Genomic DNA, 17,822 nt, shown 5'->3' with positions numbered 1-17,822 from the left:
GAATGTGATCTAGGGGTGGGGTCAGCACCTACTGCCAAGGGGAAAAAGCTCCAAGTAACTCTGGGCACATGGAATTCATTCCATAGTCCTTTAGATCCTGGCCTATATTTGGCAGACGAGGACTGGGAAGACTTGGATTCAAATTCCCACTCAGCCGTGAAGCACATTGGATCATATTGAGTCAGTCACTATCGCTCAGCCTCACCTACCTTATAAAGTTGTTCTGAGGATTAAATGGGAGGGAGAGGGAGAATTAAGTGCACAACCCTCAAGTCTTTGGAAGAAGGGAAGAGTGTAAGAAACAAAGCCTCAAACATACATACTGGAAGTTGTACATGGCACAGGCCGAGAAGCAGAGAGGTAAATACCTTACCACAAATCATGCGCAGAAATTTGAAGAACATGCACAATACTTTCTAAATGAGGTATTTCCATTTTTGCTCAATTTTAGAAGCACACATGAAAAATCTTTACAGAAGATATTTTTCTGAGTGCAACAGACCTCTTTTCTTCTTCCTTTCTTTTCCCCTCACATTTCCCTTGCCTGAACTCCTTGTGATACAGTACCAGGTCCGACTTAAAAAGGACAGAAACTGGTGTTTCATGCAAAGGATATTATTTGCCCTAAACCACTGGATAAGGGAGGGAGAGGGTTGTGTGTGTGTGTAAAAAATAATTTAGTGTAAAATAACATCTTTCAACATAAGTAATTTGAGGTTATGTATCACTTAAATAAATTGCACACACATTTACTTAGGTGATACATAACCCCAAAGAGTATGACAAACATGTGGCTTTACTTGTAAAAACTGTTGCGGATGCTGGGTCAGCTGAGTCTGAGTTGGTTGCTGAACTGTAGTAAGCTGCTGCTGCTGCTCCTGCTGGCTCTGTTGTTGTTGTTGTTGTTGTTGTTGTTGTTGTTGTTGTTGTTGTTGTTGTTGCTGCTGCTGCTGCTGCTGCTGCTGCTGCTGCTGCTGCGTTACTGACAATGTCTGTGGCTGCTGCTGTTGTGCAGCAAAAGTGGGATAGGCAGTCACCACCTGTCCCATAAACATAGTACTAGGTACCATTACTGCTCCACAAGCTACTGGGGCAGTGACTAGTTTTGTAACAAGCTGCTGACCCTGCGAAAATCTGTGAAAGGAAGGAAACATCTGTTATTCTTCTCAGTTTGTTAAACATTCAGCTTCAGGCACTCTAAACAAACTTCACATAACCTAGTTTGATGAGCGTGTGCTGATCTATCAGTCATTCAGGATAGAAGAAGGGTCCTGATGGAACAGGAGTCCATTTAAGAGAGATTTTTTCAGGGCATGAGGGCAACAGTGGTCCCTGTTGTTTGCTCCCAGCAGCTGGTAGTCAGAGGCATATGGCTTGCCTCTGAGCCTAGAGATTTCATTTAGTTGTTGTGGCTAAGAGTTCTGGATGAGAGACTAAAAATGTCCCCATTAAGTTGACCCATCTCTCCAGACTTCTCCATCCAGTTTGTCACACCAGATGCAGTGTTCACCTGAAATGCACTCATACAATGAACCTTCTCCTTTAAAAAACATTTGATACCTAAAAAGAGAGCGTGAAGCTCTCTTTTTAGAAAAAGAACCATCTGTCTCAGCACTTACCTAATTTGTCTATCCTGGGTAAATGTGGTAATAGCAGCATTCTGGTTATTACTTTGTGGTAAAGTAGAAGGAATTTGGACCACATTTCCTGTGGTCGGCTGGGAAATCACCATAGTGTTATATAACGGGGCTGAAAGCGTGTTCTGAGACTGAGTAGCGAGAGAAGTCTGACTGTGCCCACTGAGAACATTTTGTTGACTATGCTGCAAAGAGAAAATATTTTGTCAACAAGATTATTCAGCATGGCTGAACAGATTTAAAACACACACACACCCCCACACAAACTGTCTCAATTGTAAGAACACAAGTTTGTTGAGTAGGTCCGGGCTAAAGGATTATGCTAACTATTATTTAATTACTAATCATGTAGAATCTTTCTAGTTTATTATCATAAATATATCAGAATTCTAGAAACGTGCATCTTGTGATGGAATCATTATAAATGTGATCTGACCTGTGAAATGGTAGAGTGCAGACATAGATGACAGTATGCCCTGTTCCAGAATCTCCTTTGCTTTAACTGAGACCCCTGAAAGGACTATTAAAGGACCATACCATAAGGAATTCCTTTTGGGAAGGGAGGGCAGCGACATTTCTATAAACCCAGTTTATCTCTGGCAGTCCCTTCATTCCAAAAGTTGTTCACTTCTGAGGGACCAATTGCTCCACCATTATTTTGGCTTCTCCGGTCTCTTAACTTGCATTTGCCTAATCATTTCCTGATCCTGTCCCACACCACAAAAAGCAGAAGATAAAGTTTGTGCAATAGCCCCACCCTTTCCATCTGCCCACTCAAGTTTTCCAAGATGCTTCCTTGAGATGGTTCTGGCATCTGAGTCACACTTTCTTGCACTCCAGTCTCTTCCCTGTTTCACAGGCTTGCCTGGTAGAAGAAAGTGCTTGAAGAATTATGTATTTCTCCTGAAGGAGCACCTCTTAGTGGTGGTGACACCAAGACACAATGGCTGCATTTGAGAAAGAGTTTACTCAATATGGAGCACATAACATCAAGATTTTCTCTTGAGAACATTAGTTACCTGTGCTGTAGTACTCTGCAGAGGCTGCTGTTGTATCATGTGTTGAGTACTAATATGCCCAGTGTTCATGCCACTTTGGATCTGATTAGTCTGAAGCACTTGACCTTGCATGTTTATTGGTGTAATCTGTTGAATGTTGGATGGGTTTCCAGAAGTCAGCTGCACAGGACCAAAATTTAATCCAGGAGTTGACTGCTGCAAGAACATCTTTTAGAGGGGAAAAGAACACATGCCAATATTTAAAAATACTACTGAGCATTCAGGCACACCACAATTAATAGATAGATAGATAGTCATTGAATCCTTGGTGACAGAGAAGTATCTAGGTTCTGCACCTGAGCAATAGCCTGTCACAGAAAAATTCCAAGCTCTTTGAGGCGCTCTTCAGCTCCGCCATATCGCAGGAGAGCACAGTGCTCCTCAGTTCCTGATCGATCAGTGCAATGAACAAAGAGGAATGTCCATAGGCAAAGAGAGGTAAGACAGGTAAGTCAGTATAACTATAGAGGTATTCTAGCAGCCGGGTAGGTCAGACGAGTGTTGTGAGTGAACATGGATCACCAGAAAGATCACTTTTTACAGGTAAGCAACCTGTTAATTTTTGAGGTGATCCATGTTCCCTCACAACCTGGGTGATTAACCAGCTCACCAAGATAGAGGTGGGAGCTAGGATTCTGTTCAGAGAACCCTTTTGAGGTCCACCCACCCAAAGTTGGCTTCCACCACTGATCAGATGTCCATAGCGTAGTGCTTTACAAAAGGTAAGTCCAAGGTCCACGTGGCTGCCTTGCAGATACTTATGCCAGACATGTGAGCTGCTGACATGGCCATGGCCCGAGTAGAGTGCTCTATGATCTTCAAATGGAGCTTAACCCCTTGTTTGTCATAACACATGAAAATAGGGCAAAAATAGAGAAATAGGGTGACCCTTGTTATCTCCTTTATAAGGAACGAAGAGTTTTTTAGACCTCCACAAAAGTTTTGTCCAGTTGAGGTACTAAAGAAGGGCTTGCCAGATGTCCAGAGAATGTATCGACTTCTCTAGTATAGCGGAAGGGTTCTGGAAGAAGGCAGGTAAGAAGATATCTTGGTTGAAATGAAAATCAGACAACACCTTCAGAGTGAACAAGGGGTCTATACAAAGAACAACCTTGTCAGCGTAGAACTTCATGCATCAGCACAGAGAGCTGTCAGTTCACTGACCTGTCATCCCAAGCTTATGGCTACAAGAGAAGCCAGTTTCAAAGACAAGGACTTGAGACTAGGAGAGAGGAGTGGTTCTAATGGAGGTTCAGTAAGAGAGGAAAAGACCAGAGAGAGGCTCTACGATTCGAAAGGATCCTGGATAGGAGTGGAAGGTTTGTTAACACCCTTGAGGAAATGTTTGGAATCTGAATGGGGAAAAACTGAACATCCATCCCAGGCTGGGTGTCTCACGGAAGAAGCTGCTAGATGTACCTTGAGAGAGGTATTAGAGAAATCAGAGCATTTGAGGCCTGTCAAGTAAAGAAGAATCTGCCGGATAGTAGCAGCGAATGGGTCAAAGCCTTTGGCTTTAGCATGGGCAGTGAAACATCTCCAACTAATTATTTTATATCATCATCATCATCTATAAACCACCCCATCCGAAGGCTCTGGGCAGTGTACAACAACTTTAAGAGACACTAAAACAAACACCATTCTGTCAGCTTTCTGTCAGCTTCTGTCATCTTTCTGTCAGCTTCGGCTAATTCGACAGCTGCATCTATTCCTTTAAGAGGATGACCGAAGAGGATAAAGAGCTTGAGTATTGCAATGCGCTCTACGTGGGGTTGCTTTTGTACATAGTTTGAAAATTTCAGTTAGTTCAAAATGTGGCAGCCAGATTGGTCTCTGGGGCAACCCGGAGAGACCATATTATGCATGTTTTGGAAACAGTTGCACTGGCTGCTGATATGTTTCCGGGCAAAATACAAAGTGCTGGTTATTACCTTTAAAGACGTCTTCAGTTACCACCAACATGTCTGGTGGCGACTCAGAGGTGAGTCTTCTCCATAATTGCTCCTGGGCTATGGAATGTACTCCCGGCAGAAATACATAATCTGAGTTCATTATTGGCTTTCAGGAGAGCCCTTAAGACTTATATGTTTGGACTGGACTTCCAGGGTTTTTAAACTGTTTTTAAACCACAAAAGTTTGGCCTGGTTTTCCAGGGTTTTACAAATTGTTTTAATTGTTTTAATAATGGTTTTATGTTGTTTTTATAGTTTTTGACTGTAATAGTTAATTGATTTTAGTTTTAATGTAATTTAGTAATTTAATGTAATTTAGTTTTTTTAATGTAAACCGACCTGTGCCATTTTTCGAAGGGCGGTATAGAAATCAATCAATCAATCAATCAATCCAGAAGAAGTCGCTCTTTAAGGTAGGAACTTACACATGCAGTTCCTATGTGTGGATTATTTCTGTTCGTTCAGAAGGATAGAATCTAATAATTGAGCCTCCAGCTAGTCAGATTCAACAGATGGAGATAAGGATGGAGGATGTGACCCCCATACTGAGACAGAAGGTTCTGTCAAAGAGGAAGGTCCTGGTGGATGTCTCACAGCAGTCTAAGCAGTACTAGGAACTATGGTTGCTGTAGCCACCACAGGATGAGAAGAATGCAGTGGGTGCAGTCCTGTAGGGTTAGGCTATGGTTTCCTCAACAGGAGAGGAAATGGAGGGAAGAGGTAATAGAAATGCTCTGTCCATGGCATTTGAAAAGTTAGGCCCACTCCTGCCCCAGAGCAGTTCCTGCACTTTTTGTTGTACAGTTTGGCGAAGAGATCTACTGACAAAATTTTCCAGTCGCGGAAGATGGTTTTGAGCAGGGCTGGGTTGACCTCCCACTCATGCTGATCCATCAATTCAAAGTCCCTGCTGAGGTCATCCCCCAAAACATTGTCCATTCCCTTGATAAGAAAGGCCATGAGGTAGACATGGTGGGCAATGCTCCAGTTGCAAAGCTTTAGGGCTATGCCGCTAGTGATGTGTACGAATGGCTCAGACAGCTTCTGGTGTGAGAATAGTGTTCTTCCATCACACCCTGGGTGTTGTGAGAACAAGGCGGCTAGATGCACCTTTAAGGACACATTGGCCAGTCCTTTCAATTTCAGAGTTGTGAGGTATCGTAGAACCTCTCGGACTGAGGCTTGTTTAGGTAGGAACCCTTTGCCACGTGCATAGGCTTTAAACCGGCACCATTTGCTCAAGTAGTTCCGACGTGTGGATTCTTTTCGTTGGTTGAGCAGAATGTGATTTAGCAGATTATCTGCCAGATGGTCAGGTGGAGGGTTTGGATGTCTGGATGCAGAATGCGACCCCCGTCTTGAGTGAGTAGATCTAGACAGCGAGGTTGGTGTTTGTAGCAGTTCTTTGCCAGTCTGTGTACCTGTGGAAACCAGGATTGCCTTGGCCACCACGGTGTCACTAGGATGCAGCTGGTTGTATAGCAGACGAGCTACTACTTTGGGTATTAAAGGCAGAGGAAGAAACATGTAAGGTGTCTCCAGGGACCAATCTAGTTGAAAAGCATCCCCCAGAGACTGAAGGTCGTGGCCCGCCCTGGAGCAGAAGCGGGTACATTCCACATTCGCGGAGCAAGCTAAGAGGTCTATGGTGGGTCTCATCCATTGGTTGAAGAAGGGAGTTATAACTTCTGTCTGGAGTTCCCACTCGTGTTGATGGTCCTGTAGGAAGACCCAGCTGAGGTCGTCCACCGAGGTGTTGTCCAGGCCCTTGATGTGTACGGCTATCAGGTAAATCTGGTGTTGAATACACCAGTGCCATAAATGTACACTGAGGGCGCATAGGCTACGTGACACTGTCCCTCCTTGGCAATTGATATAAGCTTGCGTGTTGTATTGTCGAGGTGGATTTGGACGACTTTGCCTAGAAGGATTGGAAGGAAGGCCTGCAACACCTGGAAGATAGCCAGGAGCTCCAGGAAATTGATGTGCAATTGGGCTCAACGTAGAGACCATCTCCCCTGGATTTTGTGGTTGTTGCAGTGGGCTCCCCAGCCTTGTAGGGAGGCATCTGTAGTCAGCCAGATCATAGGTGATGGAGCCTGCAAGGGAACTCTACTGAGCAGGTTCCTTCGCTGCGTCCACCAGGAAAGTGAACGAAGTACTTGTGGTGGAAGCAGCAAGTGCTTCATCTGGCTGTCCTTGATGGGAAGGAACACTGACAGGAACCAGAGTTGGAGTTTCCACATTTTTAGACGTGCAAAGTGAATAACTGTGTTGCAGAATGCCAGCAGGCCCAGCAGGCATTGTATTGTGTGGGCTGGTTGCTAGAGGCTGGTTGCTAGGGCTGCTGTTGGAAGAGAGACATAAAATCTCGAATGCAGGCAAATCTGTCCTCCAGCAGGAATGCGCTCTGTTTCACGGTATCCAGACTCACCCCTATGTAAGAGGTTACGGGCATTGGTTCCAGATGAGACTTCTTCCAATTTATTTCCATGCCCAGATCCCGAAGTAGGTTCACTACAACAGATGTGCGAAAGTAACTCGCTTTTGTCTTTTGTGGTCAGGAGCCAATGGTCTAAACAAAGATAGATCGAGAATCCCCTGGTCCGCAGGTGAGCAATCACCACCGCCATACATTTCGTAAAAACCCTTGGGGCAGTGGACAGTCCAAAGGGCAATATATTGTATTGAAACACTTGATGGCTGATGGTGAATCATAGGTACTTGCAATGACAGGGCCATATATTGATATGAAAATAGGTGTCCTTTAGGTCTGGGGTTGCAAGCCACTTCTCTCTCTGGAGTAGCAGAAGAATCTGTTGCAACGCCATCATACAGAATTTTTTGATGCTGATGAACTTGTTCAGGTGGTGGAGATCCATAATGGGCCGAATGCCCCCGTCCCATTTGGGAATCTGAAAATACCGGGAACAGAACCCGTCCTGCCTGTCTGCCCATGACACCGGGACAATAGCCCCTTTCTCCAATAGCTCCCTCACTTCCTGTTGGAGAGTGTCTGAAGGAGTGAGTCTCATCTCTGAGAACCATCGTAGGGACCTGAATTTGATCCATAACCCGCAGTTATAATCTTCAGGACCCAGTGATCTGATGTTATATGGTGCCATGCGGGGCATGGTTTGCCAGCTTGATGGTAGACTGGGACGGTTGGATGGAATGAACCATCGAGGCAGATGTTAGAACCCCCGCTGGCAGGAGAAGGGAGCTGAAAGGTGTCGATGGGTGGTCTGGAATCTCAAAGACGCTTCTGAGCGTCCTGTGATTTTGTGCGCTGGATTGGGAAGCCTTTGCCTTCTGATGGTAAGGGCGGCGCTGATAGGTAGAGTAAGGCCTCCTGAAGTCCTGTTGATCTTGATTTTGGTAAGATGGACAGAACCTACTATAGTTACTGCAGAATTTCAAAGCAGTTGTTGAAGCAGATGGGTGTGTGGTAGAAGTCTTAGCTGCAAATTTATACTTTTTTAGCTGTTCCATGGTTGTGTCTGTTGTCTCACTAAAGAGGCCATCAAAGGGCAACCCTTCTATCTTAACCTGCATGTCTTGTTGGAGTCCTGTAGATCTTAACCAGGCATGCCTCCTCAATGTGACTGCCGCTGTCATTGCACGGGATTCACTCTCCGCCAAGTGTTTGGCAATACTGAGCTGCCTGCGTGTCAGGTCTCCTGAGTTCTCAAGGGTTTGGCGGAACTTGGTTTTGAAGTCCTCAAAGGATAGTGAGTCAAGGTCTTTCTCCAAAAGTTCCCACAGGCCATGAGCATATTTAGCCGTACAGGCGGCATAATTAGCTACCTTAATTGATAGACATGAAGTTGAGTAGACTTTCCTTCTGAGTAGATCTAACTTTCTGCCCTCTTTGTCAGGAGGAACAGTATACCACTTCCCTGATTTTGATGCGGTGGCACAGTCGATGACTAAGGAATTAGCTGCCAGATGCTTCAGGAGGTATCCATTGTCCTTATCCTGAACTCTGTAAAGACTTTCCAGTTTCTTTGAAGTCAGAGTGGAGGTGTGCAACACCTCCCAGGCACACTTGGCAGCCCTGGTGATGACGGGCAACACTGGCAGAGCCACTGGGGCAGTGGACTGTAATTTCAGCATGAAGTTACACACTGGGTCGTCGACAGTGGCAAGATGGGATCAAATATCCAGACCCAAAGCCTTGGCCATTGTTCTTATTTGCTTGTGATAAGCCTTTAGTTCGTCATTAGGGGAAACATAGGTTACTGGCACAACATCCGTGGGTGTTTCAACAACTGTGCTTTCATCATTGGGGTCGGATTTGAAATCCGATGAGCCATAATGTTCTGATGGCGATCTTGGTGGTGGTGTGTCCCCTTCTGTTGGGATAGAGGCAGTTTGCGTTCTAGCAGTAACAAGAGGAGAGGAGAGCTGGTCTTGTGGTAGCAAACATGACGTCCCCATAGCTAAGCAGGGTCTGCCCTGGTTGCATATGAATGGGAGACTTGATGTGTGAGCACTGCAAGATATTCCCCTCAGGGGATGAAGCCGCTCTGGGAAGAGCAGAAGGTTTCAAGTTCCCTCCCTGGCTTCTCCAAGATAGGGCTGAGAGAGAGTCCTGCCTGCAACCTTGGAGAAGCCGCTGCCAGTCTGTATAGACAATACTGAGCTAGATAGACCAATGGTCTGACTCAGTATATGGCAGCTTCCTATGTTCCTAACAGGAACAGTCTGGGTCGATACCGAACAGAGAGAAACTGCAGATGTCTGTGATGCTTGCTGGAGGAGAACCAGTGGGGTGGTTTGGGTGGCCACAGTGACGGTAAAGAAGGTGGGCCAGGCATCCTGTGCCGGCAACACAGGTCTCCAGAGCTTCTTGCTTTCACAAACATAAGGTGCACCCGGGGAAGATGTACCATGGAGGTATGGCTGAATCCACAGGAATGCCAAGGAATTGGAGATTGTAGTGCTCACAATTTGTGGAGCAGGATTGATATCACTTGGGAGGAAGCCTTTAAACGTCGATGCAGAGTGTGCACTAGATGAAGAATCCAATAAGGAAAGCAGAGAACATGTTGCTGATGGAAGGTTCTCCTCAGCATTGATGTCGATGATTTCGAAAGTCAGTACCGGTGCTTGGTACCGAGGGATTATCTGCACTGACGCAGAGAGGACTGGTGTATGTAGGGCCGAAGGCAACCTCACAGTAGCCTGTGGAGCTGAAGGAGAAATCAAAGAGACCAATGGCGTCGGAGCCAGAGAGAGCGAGAGAGCTAGCCATCGGCATCAGTGTCAAATGAACATCCATCAATGGTGGCTCAGTATCAACCTCTGTCGATGTCGACTGTTGTAAGGTGACTAGGCTATTCGTCGATACCGAAGGATCAGTCAAAGGTGCAAACACTGGGAGCACTTCTGTAGAGAGATTCGGCGTCGATGACTGTGCCGAGGAAGGCGATGGAGTACAGTCTCGAGGACAGTCTTGGAGTCTATGGTGCTTGCCATCAGGTGAAGGGACGTCGGCAGATCCTCAACACTTAGCAGATCTCCCACGCTCATCCAAATGGTGTGGCTTGGAAGAGGAAGCCGACCTCAATTCCGATGTCTATCCGGATGATTTTGTCGACGTCGAAGTCGAAGATTTCTCCAATGTGGAGCATTTTGTTAATGTCAAGCTTGTCTTTGTGGAATCATGGCGTGAAGACACATTTGCTCAAATTTGATGAAGGTATCGACGTCGATTTGGGCATCACCTTTGAGGGCATAGTCAAAGTTGAAGGATGAGGAGTGCCCGGTGTTGAAGGGCTCAACACTTCGTTGTAAATTGCTGCCCAAAGGCGGAGTGCTCGATTCTTCCATGTCTGTTTCGAAAAAGACAGACATATTTTACATGAAGAGACATTATGCTCCTCTCTGAGGCACAACAAACACAGGCCGTGAAGGTCTTTCGAAGGCAATTTCGCCCTGCAACCCTCACACCATTTAAACGACTTTTTCTCTGCAGCCATATCGTATGTTAAGTCCAGTCCTTAGTCAAACACCAGGAGTCGTCGAAGCCAGTCCAAGTCAAGAGACTTTGCACCTCGGCCACGCCTTAAATAGTACGCTGCAGCACGGGGGCATGGCCTGGGCACTTCGACAAGCTCAGGCATGGCTACTGCATGGTTCCTGCGCAGGCGCAGAACCCATTCTTATGGACATTGACGGATCTCAATCCAGATCAGGTAAGCAGCTCCTTACCTGCTCGTCCACCGCCCTACCACTTTTCCACCAGCGGCGCCTACACTCCAAAAGGCCACGCGCAGCTGTGGAACTGTTCCTTGCAGCCTCCATGTGACATAGCAGGCACATGTGTGTGCCAATGCTGCACGGAAACTGCAGGGAACAGCACCACAGCCGCATGTGGCCTTTTGGAGAGTAGGTGCCACCAAAGGAAAAGTGGTGGGGCAGCAGATGAGCAGATAAGCATCTGCTTACCTGCTTTTTAAGGGAACCAATTCAAATGCTAGCACCCAAGCCAGTTTGGTACTTCCCAGAGGCAGTGCTGATCTGGCCCATTTACATCCCTATAGACCACACAGGGACCTGGAGAGTGTTCCGCCCTGACAGTTCAGGTAGGCTATGGCTGCCATGTTGTCCAAGAGCACTTGGACCACTTGGCCCTGAAGCAGAGGCAGAAAGGACTTAAGGGCATGAAAAACTGCAAGGAGTTCTAGGAGACTGATGTGAAGGGACTGTTGTTGAGGAGTCCAGACATCTTGGGTGTGAAAGCCCTTGCAATGTGCTCCACAACCTGTCAGGGAGACATTTGAAGTCAGTGTCACTGATGGGCTTGGTGCTGCGAAAAGCATGCCCATTGAGAGAGTGTCTGGTTTTGTTAATCAATGCAGTGATTTCAAAATGGGAGAAGCAGCCACGTGTTCCAGCTGTTGGAGTTCGATTTGAACACTGACGGAAATCAATTCTGGAGCCTGCGCCTGTGAAGCCTCGCATAAGGCACAGTGGCAGTGCAAGAAGCCATGAGACCCAGCAGTCTTTGTAAGGTCTGTTCCCTCTATGGATTGAGAGCAAAGATGGAAATCAGGGCTGTGATCAGTCTTCTTGTCTCCTTGGGGTGCTAAGCTCTCTTTGTAATGGAGTCTAAGATTGCCTCGATGAACTGAATGCACCTCTGAGGCATTAAGACAGACTTCATGTTCACCAACATGCCTAGATCCGCTAGTAGATTCAGCATGAACCGAAACTGAGAGACAAGGGTCTCCTTGTCGTCTGATGTGAGCAGCCAATCATCCAAGTATGGATAGTTTGAGACCTCCCCACCCCCCACCGCAACCGAATAAGAGCGTTGATGGCACTGATGAATTTGGTGAATACACAAAGGACCACCAAAACTCCGAAAGGGAGGACCTTGTACTGAAAGGCTCAGTGTCCCAAGGTAAAAGGCAGGTATTTCTTGTGGGTAGGACATATTCCCACATGAAAATACACGTCTTTGAGATATAGAGTCATGGGCCAGTCATCCTCTACAAGCAAGGGAATAATGGTGTGCAATTATATTATCCTGAACTTGCTGGTTTTTACATGTTTGTTCAGGTTGCGAAGATCCATGATGGGCTGAAAGCATCCATCTCATTTGGCCACCTTGAAATACCTTGAATAGAAGCCCATCTCCCGGTTTTGGGACAGGGGGGACAGGTTCTATCACACCCTTCTCCAGCACGGAACGTACCTCTTCTGCCAAGGCAGGAATTGAGTGGGTATTTTATCCCCACAAATACAAGGCAGCTTTTGAATTCGATGGCGTAGCCTGTCAATATTATGGGCAATACCCAGGTATCTGATGTTATATGATGTCAAGTTTTGGAGAAACGGGTGAGACGAATGATGTGGAGGCGGGGGGATTTTCAGTGCAGCACACCAAATCGACAACTTAGATTGGTCCTGGGGTTTCACCCACTGCTGTTGATGGGTGAGAGGCTTGTACTGGTGCTTAGGCATGTATTTAAATGACTTATTGTAGCCTCTATGCTCTGACTGCTTATATTGAAATTTCTGTCTCCCAAAAGAATGATAACGCTGGGAGAATGAGGAATTATGAGAGGTGGTAGTGAAAGTTTGCATAGTATAGAAAGACTTTTTCAGTTTCTCCATTGTCTCATCAGTTTGCGAACTGAAAAGGCCATCACCTTTGAAGGGCAAATTCTCCATCTTGTCCTTCATATCATCCTGTGGAGAGGTGGATTGCAGCCAGGAGTAGTGATGAAGAGTAACTGCACTAGACAAGGAATGAGATTGTTTTGGCAAGATGCTTAGCTGTGCTGATATGTTATCTTGCAAGATCTGCTGACTTGTTCAAAGCAACTTGAAACTTGTTTCAAAATTCAGCAGGGACATTGTTCAAGTCGTTTTTTCAATCATCCCAAACAGAATAATGAAATTTGGCCATGCAAGCCATGTAATTTGAGATTTTCAAGGCCAGACAAGAGAAGAAATAGAATCTCCTTCCTATCACATCTAATTTCCTGCCCTCCTTATCAACTGGGGCAGAATGAGCCTTACTCAACTTGCCACTAAGAGTGCAGTCCACCACCAGCCAGTTGGGGCGGGGGGAGAGAGAGTGCTTATAAAGGAAAAGGACAAGTGTCTTCTTGGATGTATCACCACCTTGTTAAGGTAAAACATTCAATATGGAATGTCAATTCTTAGAGCGGAAAGCTTGCTAACCCTCCTGGCTGTTGTAATCACGATGAGGAAGATGAATTTAAAGGTAAGTAACTTGAGGTATGTTGAAGACAGGGGCTAAAAGGGATCTTCTGTGAGCATAGAGAGGACCACAGGAAGATTCTATGGTTGAACTGGTTCTCTGACGAGAGGAAAGAGATTATTCAAGCCTTTCAAAAACACTTGCAGTCCAGATGGGGGGAAAGGGATATGGATCCCCATCCTAGGTGCAAACATGCGTACCTTGATAGATGAGTAAGACAATCCTGTCTGCTTAATAGAAGTAAGGTAGAGTAAAACTTAGCAGACCGAAGCTGTGGAGGGATCAAAAACCTTGCACCAGGCATAAACAGAAAACATCTTCCACTTGCAGATGTAATTGCGCCTTGTGGAAGCCTTCTATTTATGGAGAAGAATATTATTCAAAAAGGTCAGCCTCCACGCTGTCATGTTCAGGGTCCAGAGGCTGTGGTGAAGGACAGTTGGATCTCTTTCACCAAAACAATGGTTTTGGTGAAGGAGATCCGGGCAGTGCCAAAGATGGCAGTGGGATCTCTGAGACAGGCGGAAGATAAGAGGGAATCAGGGCTGCTTCGGCCACCAAGGAGTGAGTAGAATGCAGTTCATTCTCTATAGCAAGATCTTGCTCACAACCCTAGATAGAAGCAGGAAGGGAGGGAAGATGTAAAAGAACTTGCCTGTCCAAGGGATCTGTAAGGTGTCTCCTAGAGACCCCATGCCCACCGCAGCTCTTGAACAGAAAAGTGGATATTTCTTATTTTCCCATGTGGCAAAAAGGTCCACTTGGGGAGTCCTCCACTGCTGGAATTGAAAAGCTAGGGCATCACTATGACGTTCCCACTAATGCTGGCAGGCAGTGCTGGCTTGTCTGCTGAGGCTGTCTGCCAGAATGTTGTCAACTCCAGCTATATGTAGAGCCAAGGGGTAAATGTGGCATTGGATGCACCAGTCCCATATTTGAATGGCCAGACTGCATAGGGACTTTGAAAGTGCATAGAGACTTTGAAACTGTGCCGCCTTGACGTTTCAATTAGGCTATGGCTATGGTGTTGTCCAGCATCACCTGGATGGTTTTGTGGGACAGGAGAGGAAGGAACGACCTCAGGGCCAGGTAGAATGCCATGAGTTCAAGGAAGCTGATGTGCAGCGAAGCCTGCTGATGGTTCCACAGGCCGGGGCATGTAGGCCCACACAATGGGCGTCTCAGCCTATGAGAGAGATGTCCATGGTGAGTGAAATCAAAGGCATAGGAGGTTGGAATGGAAGGCCAACACTGATGTTCTCCAGCTATGTCCACCACAGAAGAGAGTCCAGGACTGGCCCTGGAAGCACTAGCTGGAGATTCTGGTCATCTACATTGGGTTGGAAGATGGAAAGCAGCCACAGCTGTGGGCGATGCATCTGCAGCCTCACGTAGGGCACCATGGACATACAAGAGGCCATGAGTCCCAAGAGGTGCTGTATAGACTGTGTAGTCTGGGATTGGAATGGAGTGGAAAGCATAAACAGTGTTCCAGATGGTCAGCTGTCTGTTTAGAGGGACAAATGCTTGCTTGAGACTCACATCGAGAACATCTCCTATGTAGGGAAGAGAGTGTTGGGGGGACAGGTTGGACTTCTTCCAGTTGACTTAGATGCCAAGAGTGTCCAAGAGAGATAACTTCTGCAATATAGGTTTGGAGGAGGTCTCCGTTGTGCAACATGATTAGCCAATCATCCAGTGAAGGGAAGATGGATATCCCCTGAGAATTCAAATGGGCAATGGCCGATGATTGCATTCACACACTTTGTGAACATGCATGGAGTCGTGGACAACCCAAAAGGGAGAGTGGTGTACTGGAAGATCTGGTCCCTCACTGTGAAAAGTAAATCCTTTGATGATGTGGGCAAATGGAGACATGGAAATAAGCATCTTTCAGGTCCAGTGGCGAGTCATTCCTCTCCAGACAGTAGGGGAAGAAGCTGCTGCAACATCAGCATCCAGAATTTCCATGTATGTATAAGGTCATTAAGGAAATGGAGGTCTAGGATGGGACGAAGACCTCCGTCCCTCTCTGGAACTTGAAAATATTGGGAGTAAAACCTTGCCCTCTGGGTTTCCAGAGAGACTGGTTCTATTGCTCCTTGGATAAGAGTTCTTATACCTCCGCTAGAAGCGTAGGAGTTGCAGGGGTACATTTTGTTCCCATGAAGGGAACTGGAGACAAGAACTCTATGGCGTAGCTGGTGGAGACAATACTTAGAACCCAGGCATTGGAGGTGACAAGACTCCAGGGTGCTAAGTAGGGGCTGAGCCAGATTGAGGAAGGAATGGGAGCAATGAACAAGGGTGTGGAGGAGTCAAAGACTTTGTCTGGAGTCATCTTGGCCACTAGGCTTTTGATGTTGTTTCCCACTTCGAGAGAAAGGCCATCTTTAAACTTGGAGAAAGGAACAGTGGAAATCTCTCCTGTCAGAAGAACAAGGATTGGAGGCCCTGGGTCTGTCAGGCCTTTGGAACCTTTGGGTATAGGAGCGCAACGCAGGTACGATTGAAGTGAAAGTACATGCAGTAAACTTAGACTTCTTAATGCACTCCATGAAAATGTCTGTCTCTTTACTGAAAAGCCCTTCCCGTCAAACGGCAAATCTTTGATCTTGTTCTTCATATCCTGCTGGAGCAAAGAAGACCAAAGCCAGGTAGTGACACAGCACTGGCCATGGTGCAGGACATCGTCTCTGTTAGATGTTTTGCCATACTGAAGAGACTGGTGGGTAATGTCAGCAGATTTGGCAAAAACGAAGCTGCTCCTTCCAAGTTATAGGAGATGGGGAGGAGAAGCAACTGGAATCGCTTTGGCAGACTAGCTGGACTGAGTCTTTGGAACACGTGGAACCCCGACATTAGACTCGTCCTCGAGTTCAGAGTCTGTGTAAAGAGAACCCTTTGAAGGTCGATCCCGATGCAGCAAATGGGGAGTCCAGCATAGATTCAAAATCTGGTGTTTGGTTATCCCTCCACATTGACAGTGTTGAAGGGAACCATGCGCAAAAGGGTGGTGAGGTCAAAGCAGAAGAAGGACAAAGGATGTGATACATAGTTGTCGACAAAGTTGAATGCAGTGAAGAAGCAAGCAGATGGAGTGGCACTCGAGGTGGCATCAACGAGGAGCAGCATTTGAGTCATCGATTTTGACAGAAGTTGTAGCTGAAGATGTAAGCACCTTGGTAGATGAAGAAGCTGACTTGGTTGAAGCCAACGAGGCTGAAGACGTCATTGACATCAATGCAAAAGGCACTGACAATATCTTAGGGCGCTTCAGGCCAGTCGGAGTTGAAGTCCTTGTGCTTCCTCTTTCTGTGATGTTTGTGGTGGGACTCCTTAGGGACATCCCTTGGCTTCTTAAAAGGCACCTGAGCTGGAATCAGATGGAGGCTTAGATGTTGGAGCCAACTTTGAGATTGATGACGCTGTTCATGTTGACGGCACTGGAGTCGGCATGTGCAAGGCGGTCTCATAATCGTAATTCCCAACTCTTCCATGTCCGTTTCGAAAAGGAGAGGCAGATTTTACAAGAGTGTACAATATGGTCCTCTCCTAGGCACAGCAGACACAAATCGTGCCAGTCCGAAGAGGGTAAGTTGCCACGGCAACTTATCCATATTACTTATCCAACTTATCTTTATTCACAGATGACCAGACTTCACCATAATTTCTTGTTCTGGTCTTTTTTTGGCATCTACAAAATCAAAGTCAAGACAGTTTGAGACAGTCTAAGCCGACAAAAACAAACAACCAAATCCAATACACTAGGCAGAAAGACAAAGTCAAAAAACAGTCCAAAGGCTGAAAAAAACAGTAACTAATTTAGAAATATGATTTGGTTTGTTCCAGGAACCAAGATTAAGGAGCACATCCCTTAGTAAGTATACACTATGCTGGATGGAAAGGAACTGAGGAGAAAAGTTCTCTGGCGCCAAAAGAGATTGAGCATACTTCAGAGTGCTTTGAGGAGCTGATTCCTTCCGCGAAGGCTACTGCACAGGCACAGAGCCCAAAGTTGGGAATTATCCTAGGCCACCATAAAGATCCATATGTTCCACACAAATTCATATATGTCAGTCAGTAAAATATTTATTGAAATTAAAAGGTAATTGAAAAAAGAAATTCAGTGAAAAATCACTGGCCATGAACTAGTGCCTAAACAGCGTTAACCAACCTGGAGCCCTTGCCCATGGACCATTTGGAGCTGTTCCTGAATCTTTCTCAACTCTTCTTGCTGGCGATGAATGTTGGCCTCTATCATTCGTGTTCTTTGCTCCAACTGATCTTTTAAGTGCTGCATAGCTCCTAGTTGAGCAGAAAACTGAAGCATAGGCTGCAAATCAACATTTAGGGAAAACACAAGAAATGTTTGAATCAACAGCCAATGTTAAACTTGATATCAGAAAAGTAATAAACATCCTGCCATCAAACC

General features: G+C 46.1%; 1 protein-coding gene across 4 annotated transcripts in view; it reads right to left on the bottom strand.

The window, feature by feature from the left end:
- CLOCK (clock circadian regulator) overlaps positions 1-17,822 on the bottom strand; it is an 84,277-nt gene that overhangs the window by 5,757 nt on the left and 60,698 nt on the right. For all 4 annotated transcript variants that reach the window (XM_053253837.1, XM_053253835.1, XM_053253839.1 and 1 more), the window contains exons 19-22: positions 17,565-17,723; positions 2,657-2,863; positions 1,620-1,822; positions 801-1,134 (exon numbers count right to left, since the gene is read on the bottom strand). In XM_053253837.1, coding sequence (XP_053109812.1) covers positions 801-1,134; positions 1,620-1,822; positions 2,657-2,863; positions 17,565-17,723 — 903 coding nt within the window. The remainder of the gene's footprint in view (positions 1-800; positions 1,135-1,619; positions 1,823-2,656; positions 2,864-17,564; positions 17,724-17,822) is intronic.

The sequence above is a fragment of the Hemicordylus capensis genome, chromosome 5, assembly GCF_027244095.1.
Source record: "Hemicordylus capensis ecotype Gifberg chromosome 5, rHemCap1.1.pri, whole genome shotgun sequence".
NCBI lineage: Eukaryota > Metazoa > Chordata > Lepidosauria > Squamata > Cordylidae > Hemicordylus > Hemicordylus capensis.
The sequence above is the reverse complement of the archived record's forward strand: the minus strand, read 5'-3'. Positions and strand labels throughout refer to the sequence as shown.